The following is an 8,366-nucleotide window of genomic DNA, read 5'->3' as shown; positions in this document are numbered from 1 at the left end:
GGATTTGCCAGGATTTAAAGAGTGTGTTACACAATCCTGGGAAAGAGGTTCAGTTAAGGCATATAGTTCAGCTATCATTGCAGACAAGCTGAAGGGACTAAGGCATGAGTTGAAAAAATGGTACATGAGTTTGGCTAGACTCAAAGGCTTAATACAAAACTACAATAAAGTAATTGTGATCTTGGATACTTTGGAAGAGGAGAGGCCATTATATAAGGAGGAATTTAACTTTAGGCAAATTGTGAAGCTGCATTTGGAGGATATATTGTTGGCAGAGTGTAATTACTGGAAAAAAAGATGTACAATTCGTTGGATCAAGCAAGGGGAAGACAATACCAAATTCTTTCATGCCATGGCTACTGAGAGGTTTAGGAGAAATAACATTGCAGTACTGCATGATGCTGATGGAAATGAAGTTTCTGACCACCATGCCATGGCATCTTTGTTATGGGCAGAGTACAAGAAAAGGATGGGGAGGTCAGATGGTATCACCATGGAATTTAATTTGCACTCCTTGATAAAGAGAGTGGATGTTTTGGAGGAATTAACTGTTCCCTTTCAGGAAAAGGAAATGGATGAAGTGGTGAAATAAATGCCAATAGATAGAGCACCTGGCCCAGATGGATTCAATGGTCTGTTCCTGAAGAAATGTTGGCCTATTATTAAAAAAGATTTCTACAAGTTAGCGGAGGATTTTCATAATGGGACAATCAAACCGCAAAATATCAATGGATCCTATATTACATTGGTACCAAAGAAGCAAGTCTCCCTGACAGTTAATGATTTCAGGTCAATCTCTTTGACGAATGTTTGTGTTAAATTGTTGACTAAGCTTGCTGCAAATAGATTGCAATCAAGAATTCTTGAGTGCTTGCATAAAAACCAGTATGGTTTCTTGAGGAATAGGACAGTTCAAGATTGTCTTGCTTAGGCTTTTGAGTATCTGTATCTCTGTCATTTGTCCAAAAAGCCTATTATAATTTTGCAAAGGCATTTGATACCATTGAACATGAGGCAATTCTGCAGGTCACGAAACATAAAGAATTTAATGATCAGTGGTTGGGGTGGGCAATAGCTATTCTCACCACGGGAACTTCATCAATTCTCCTAAATGGTGTCCCTGACAGACAGTTTGAGTGTAGAAGAGGAGTAAGACAAGGGGATCCTATTTCTCCCTTGTTCTATCTCTTTGGATCAGATCTATTGCAGTCAGCAATAAATGAGTTGGTTCATCTTGGCAAGTTGAGTAGACCAATTGAGATAAATGACATGGACTTTCCTATAGTTCAGTATGCTGATGACACACTTTTAAGTTTGCCAGCAGATAAAGATCAGTTATTGGCTTTGAAAGAGGTATTAAACAAATTCTCACATTCCACTGGTCCGAGAATTAATTTTGATAAATCTCAAATGGTCCCTATAAATGTGTCAGAGGAAGTAATGCAACAGTTAGGAGAGGTTTTTGGCTGTCAGGTTGGGACAATGCCTTTTACCTATTTGGGTTTACCATTGGGGACAGTGAAACCAACAATTACTGAGTTATCTCCCTTAGTCTGTAGATTGGAAAGGAAATTATCTGCAAGTTCAAGTTTTCTTTCTCAAGGAGCTAGATTGCAGCTGATTAATTCTGCTCTTGCTTCCATGCCCCTGAATTTCTTGTGCTCTCTGCAATTGCCAGTGGGCCTTACTATTCAGTTGGATAGGATTTTGAGGCAGTGTCTTTGGAGAGATAGAGAAGGAGAGCCAAACCAATCTCTAGCTGCATGGGAAATTATTTGTAAGCCAAAGGTGAGAGGTGGTTTGGGCATTGCTAATTTTCAGAAGCAGAATGTATCATTACTTATCAAATTTTTGGATAAGTTCTATAATAAAAAAAGATTTATCTTGGGTGAACTTAATATGGGAAAAACACTATGCTGGTAAAGTACCTCATGCTGAGAATTTGTGTGGATCATTCTGGTGGAAGGATGTGCTCAGACAAGTAGATAATTTCAAAGCTGTGGCTACAGTCAAAATGGATTTTGGGGATACTTTTCTATTCTGGTCAGATAAGTGGTTAATTGATGGTGTTTCACTCATTCTTCAAAATAAATTTCCAAGATTATTCTCCTTTGTGTTGAATAAGGAGATAATGGCTGCAGAGGTTTATGCTATGGACAATATAGCAGAGTTGTTCTATACACCTTTGTCTCAGTCTGCTTTTCACAGAATTACAAGATTTACAGACCTTGATGCAGCAAAATCCAGTCACTGGCAGCAAAGATGAATGGACATACTGTTTGGGTGGTAATTATGCCTCAGTTAAATTTTACTCGCATATTCATGAGCATATTAAGGTACCCAAGGCATATAAGTGGATTTGGCAGTCTAGTTGCGTGATGAAAATTAAGGTTTTTGCTTGGCTTTTATTGGTGGATCGTCTGAACACTAGAGACCTGCTGCAGCGTCGGTATTGGAATGTCACAGATGTTTATCACTGTGAATTATGCCCTTTGCATGTGCATGAGGATAGGATACATCTCTTTTTTGAGTGTAATTTCTGTATCAGGATCTGAAACTATCTCCAATTTGAATGGGTGGCCAATCATGATGTGCAATTGGTTTTGGATCACGCTAGGAAGGAGTTTGCAAAGCCATTTTTTATGGAGGTACTCATGGTGGCATGTTGGCACATCTGGATTATCAGAAATGGGAAGATTTTTCAAAGTGAGAGGCCTACCTTTGCAAGGTGGAAGGCTGATTTTATTCATGACATGTATTTATTGAGATATAGAATTAAAGTCAAGCATAGGAAAGCTTTGTTAGATTGGATTAGGACTCTGCCTTAGAGTCTGGTATCCTGTGTAGGTGGGTTTTTTCTTCCTTTATCTCTCTTTTTTGATTTGTACATAAGATTTTTTGGTTTCGAATAAAGTTTCGCCGTGTCTGTTGCCTCACAGTGGTTGGTAAAAAAAAAAGAAAAAAAAATCTTGCCCAACTCCTGGCATCGTAACTGGATCAGGTGTACGTTAGAAGATGGAGTGGAGGTTTGCTTTGGCGTAGTAGTGTTTCAGGTTTGTATACTGCGGCTGCACTGCACTGCCCACGCACGCGCACGTTCCCAGCTCCGCTCCGGCGCTTCGCCATGGCACCGCCGTGCGGCCGCGGCGCCCCGCCGCTGGTCCTCATCGCGCTCTCCGCGGCGTTCCTCACCTACAACGTGCTCCTCTCGTCCCGCGCCGTCCTGCCCCTCCCCACCTCCTTCCCCGACGCCACCGCCGCCTTTTCCTCCTCGTCGTCCCGCCGCCTCGCCTCTGGCGGCGGCAGTGGCGGGCCGAGGCTGTTCCACACTGCGGTGACCGCCTCCGGCTCCGTCTACAACACGTGGCAGTGCCGCGTCATGTACCACTGGTTCAAGGAGGCGCGGCGGCAGGCGCGCGGCGCCGACATGGGCGGCTTCACCAGGATCCTGCACTCCGGGAATCCCGACGAGTTCGTCCGCGAGATCCCCACCTTCGTCGCCGAACCACTCCCCGAAGGGACGGATCAGGTAATGCGCGCTCGGTTGCTTGGTTACATGAAACGGCAATTTTACCAGGTTGTTTGCTGTTTTCCTTGTTGCTTCCCTGGTTCCCTGGTTTCTTGTTACTAGTTGTTGTTACTGGTTCTGAAGAAACAAGAAATGTGGGTAAAAATTAGGTGAAAGTGAGAAATCTGAACTTGTTAATTCGGCATCATGTGAATTGATTGATATGGAGAGGTAGGCACAATTAGCTTTAATGCAGCAGCATCGTAGCAGTTCTTGGAATTGTCTAGATACTGGTTTATGTTCACTTTAATGCTCAACTTGACCTCCATAACACTAACACAGTACTGCCCATGTCCTAAGTCCTGCCTTCCTGTTTCAATGGAAAGGTTAAGACTGAAATAATAATTCTGGAGACAGATACATGATCATTAACTTCTGGACAAAATAACAGCTGTCCTACTTTACCTTATGCAAACATGTGGTGTGGGGATCAAGTACCTGTGTGGATATGAGCAAATGGTGAGGCCAAGTTGGTGGAAAAGACTGACTGGCAGCTAGGATGAGTAAACAGGATTGGACCCTGCTGTTACCTACTTTGCATCATGTGGCGTCCAAGGCAAGAACTATCGATGTAGGATGCCAGCTGACAATAATGATGTGGTCAGAGTGGGTCTCTCATCATGGTAGAAATCCTGTGGTGAACTGGAACAGTCACTGTTTGGCTATATCCTTGTCCTATCCATTCTTCAGTTTTGGTGTAGCAATGCATACTAATATACTGATGGATGAACAATTCAGGATCTCTCAAAGTTACTCACCAAGCCTTAGTACTAAAACCATATACGGAGTACTATTTTCTTTGCAAATGTTTTTTTTTTTTTTGCTTTTCTGTTGCAAACTGTTCCCAAAACGCTGCTCTTTGAAAATTTTATCTTAACAGAGTTCATCCTAAATCTCAGGGATACATTGTTCTTAATAGGCCCTGGGCATTTGTTCAATGGCTCCAGAAGGCAGACATACAGGAAGAGTGAGTTCAGTAAGTTCATATAATAAGCATACACCAACCTTCAGATTCAATATTTTGGTTAACTTTTATATATTTTGTAGATATATCTTGATGGCAGAGCCAGATCATCTTATTATCAAGCCTATCCCAAACTTATCAAGAGATGGCCGTGCAGCAGCTTTCCCTTTCTTCTATATAGAGCCCAAAAAATTTGAAAAGGTGTTGCGTAAATTCTTTCCTGAAAATAAAGGGCCAATAGCAAACATTGATCCCATAGGAAATTCTCCTGTCATCATTGAGAAGGTAGTTTTACCCTGTGGAATATATTCTGCGCGTGTACTCATACCGAATGAATTAAGCAGTTATGTTTTCTCTAATTTGCTAGGAATCTCTTTCTAGGATTGCACCGACATGGATGAATATGTCGTTAGCCATGAAGAAAGATCCTGAAGCAGATAAATCTTTTGGATGGGTTCTTGAAATGTAAAGTACTTCCATTCATTATCTTATTTCCACGATTGGTCCAAGCTTTCAATCAGGCTTTGAGAAATGCCTTCGAAATCTTGCTGTTGATGTTTATTCTAGTCAATGCACTGCATGTGTGACTATTCTGTATACTGATGTTTCTATGCTGCTATCCCGGGAAGCAGGTATGCATATGCTGTAGCATCAGCTCTGCATGGAGTGGGGAATATCTTACACAAGGATTTCATGATTCAGGTTTAGTATTTGACTGTTTGGTTCAGTAGGATGTGAGCATGCATATTGGGGAGCTTGTGCAATTCTGTTCTGAGCTGATAATTCCATTCTGTTGTTTTAGCCACCATGGGACTTGGAAATTGGTGATTCATATATCATACATTATACTTATGGGTGTGATTATGATATGAAGGTATATAGTTTTCTCTTTGATGCAAAATTTCAGGATTCGTCTTATAAGTTCATTCTTTAACCATGTTCTTCTCTGAACTAGGGTGAATTGACTTACGGCAAAATTGGAGAGTGGAGGTTTGACAAAAGATCCTATGAGAATAAACCTCCTCCTAGAAATTTGCCATTACCTCCGAATGGCGTACCTAGAAGTGTGGTATGGTCCAGCTCTACCTGCAGATATCTAATATTGATTTTCTGCTTGAAGACCTTTTTATTGTTCATTCTAGTGGGCATTATTCTGAATTTTCGACGGTGTTCTTTTTCCACGGCGTACCTGTCCTGTCCTTGTTATCCACTCTTTCAAGGAGTTTTGTTGTCTTAGTCAGTACTCAATACACACTACATAAACTACAAAGGATAAACATAGGATTGGTATAGTTACTGAAGTAGCAGCGATGCAGTAGGATGACCATTAGGTAATTAGGTGCAAGTTTAAGTATGTCAGTTTCATGGCAGAATAATACAAGGCATCCGTTATTCTTCATCCATTACCCTTCATCCGTTATTAGCGATACTTCAGATTTATCATCCAAAACAAGTCAGTTTTTTACGATTTATGTGCTGGGAATACCTTCACTATTCCTTTTTCTCCAGTCAGTTAAGGTACCTAAATGTGATGGAATGACGAGGGATAATAGATCGTTCATGCATACTACAAAGGCATTATTTTGCTATACCATGCTCCTATTTTCTTGGAATAGTTTACTAGTAACATTTACTAACACACATAATGGATTTTGTATTTTCCATAGGTGACACTTGTGAAAATGGTGAACGAAGCAACGGCCAACATACCCAACTGGGAATCTTATGCAGCCGAGTGACCTTGTATAATCTGATACTTGGCATTTCCATTCAATTTTGTCCCCTCACCGCTGAAGCTTGGACAACTGGTTCATATATAGGCTTACCCAGAGCTGTTGACACCATAGATTTCTGCTTGGATCACCAAGTGTATGTTGAGGGATTGGATAGCCTAAAACTGAATTAGTGCAAGTCAATATGATCCCTGTGGGTATATGTTACAATACACATACACTACGGCTAAATATGTTTTACGTGAAAAGTCTGTAAATGTAGGTGAAAAGTCCAATGTAAATGAGTGAGAGGTGTGTTAAGCTCTTCTGGTTCTTGATCCTCATGCCTGACTTCATCCTGATTCTTTTCTGCTTCAGGAAAGTCAGGCATAGAATGCCATTTAGGCAAAGACACACTAATCATCTCTTTGTACCTGTTTTTTCCATTTGAAGTGAAGGTGAAATGCATGAATCAAGTTTGCTGAGTAACATAAGTGGCTGCCTTAGAGCATCTCCAGCCGCGTCCCCCAAAGGGATTTGGGGCGCGCCGGAACAAAAAACCGTTCCAGCCGCGTCCCCCAAAGGCCATTTTTGTCCGGCGCGCCCCGATACGGTGTCCGGCGCCTCGAGCCCGTCCCCGTCCCACAAGGGACGCACCGGGGACGCCGGACACAACGAAAAGCGAGGCGGGGAGTGGTGGGGCCGACTCGTCAGCGGCACAATAAATTTTTAACCTAACCGTCGCCTACCTCGCGACGGAAGTTATTGGCGGTGCAGTTCCCGCAGTGACGCAGCGACGGTGCAGTTCCCGCAACGACACACCGATGGTGCAGTTCCCGCAGCGACGCGTCCCGTCGCGCCTAGCTCTGCGTGCCGGCGTTAATGAGCGCCACCGCTCCTCCGCCTCCCTCCGGCCTATAAAAGGGCCGCCTCTCATCGTCCCTCTCACACACAAACCCTAGCGCCTCTTGATACGTCTCCGACGTATCGATAATTTCTTATGTTCCATGCCACATTATTGATAATATCTACATGTTTTATGCACACTTTATGTCATATTCGTGCATTTTCTGGAACTAACCTATTAACAAGATGTCGAAGTGTCGATTCTGTTTTTTCTGTTTTTGGTTTCAGAAATCCTAGTAACGAAATATTCTCGGAATTGGACGAAATCAACGCACAGGGTCCTATTTTGCCACGAAGCTTCCAGAAGACCGAAGAGGAGACGAAGTGGGGCCACGAGGTGGCGACACCATAGGGCGGCGCGGCCCAAGCCCTGGCCGCGCCGACCTGTGGTGTGGGCCCCTCGTGCCGCCTCCTGACCTGCCCTTCCGCCTACTTAAAGCCTCCGTCGCGAAACCCCCGATCATCGAGAGCCACGATACGGAAAACCTTACCGAGACGCCGCCGCCGCCAATCCCATCTCGGGGATTCAGAGATCGCCTCCGGCACCCTGCCGGAGAGGGGATTCATCTCCCGGAGGACTCTACGCCGCCATGGTCGCCTCCGGAGTGATGTGTGAGTAGTCTACCCCTGGACTATGGGTCCATAGCAGTAGCTAGATGGTTGTCTTCTCCCCATTGTGCTTCATTGTCGGATCTTGTGAGCTGCCTAACATGATCAAGATCATCTATTTGTAATTCTATATGTTGCGTTTGTTGGGATCCGATGAATAGAGAATACTTGTTATGTTGATTATCAAAGTTATGTCTATGTGTTGTTTATGATCTTGCATGCTCTCCGTTACTAGTAGATGCTCTGGCCAAGTAGATGCTTGTAACTCCAAGAGGGAGTATTTATGCTCGATAGTGGGTTCATGTCTCCGTGAATCTGGGAGTGAGCGAGAAACCTCTAAGATTATGGATGTGCTGTTGCCACTAGGGATAAAACATTGGTGCTATGTTCAAGGATGTAGTCACTGATTACATTACGCGCAATACTTAATGCAATTGTCTGTTGTTAGCAACTTAATACTGGAGGGGGTTCGGATGATAACCTGAAGGTGGACTTTTTAGGCATAGATGCATGCTGGATAGCGGTCTATGTACTTTGTCGTAATGCCCAATTAAATCTCACTATACTCATCATAATATGTATGTGCATGGTCATGCCCTCTTTATTT

At 43.2% G+C, this 8,366-nt stretch overlaps 1 protein-coding gene across 1 annotated transcript; it reads left to right on the top strand.

The window, feature by feature from the left end:
* Positions 1-3,047: 3,047 nt before the first annotated feature.
* LOC127317971 (hydroxyproline O-arabinosyltransferase 1) lies at positions 3,048-6,679 on the top strand. Its single transcript, XM_051348577.2, has 8 exons — positions 3,048-3,529; positions 4,468-4,535; positions 4,616-4,817; positions 4,900-4,997; positions 5,165-5,234; positions 5,335-5,406; positions 5,488-5,601; positions 6,200-6,679. Exons 1-8 carry the CDS (start codon positions 3,125-3,127, stop codon positions 6,269-6,271), a joined length of 1,101 nt encoding a protein of 366 aa, XP_051204537.1. The 5' UTR covers positions 3,048-3,124; the 3' UTR covers positions 6,272-6,679.
* Positions 6,680-8,366: the final 1,687 nt, after the last annotated feature.

Source organism: Lolium perenne, chromosome 7, assembly GCF_019359855.2.
Source record: "Lolium perenne isolate Kyuss_39 chromosome 7, Kyuss_2.0, whole genome shotgun sequence".
Lineage (NCBI taxonomy): Eukaryota > Viridiplantae > Streptophyta > Magnoliopsida > Poales > Poaceae > Lolium > Lolium perenne.
The sequence above is the reverse complement of the archived record's forward strand: the minus strand, read 5'-3'. Positions and strand labels throughout refer to the sequence as shown.

Excerpts from the sequence above, each read along its gene's own strand:
- LOC127317971 (XM_051348577.2), top strand. The coding sequence starts at position 3,125 with ATGGCACCGCCGTGCGGCCGCGGCGCCCCGCCGCTGGTCCTCATCGCG. Across the intron at positions 3,530-4,467 it reads TCCCCGAAGGGACGGATCAG|GGATACATTGTTCTTAATAG; the intron begins GTAATGCGCGCT and ends CCTAAATCTCAG. Across the intron at positions 4,536-4,615 it reads AAGGCAGACATACAGGAAGA|ATATATCTTGATGGCAGAGC; the intron begins GTGAGTTCAGTA and ends TATATTTTGTAG.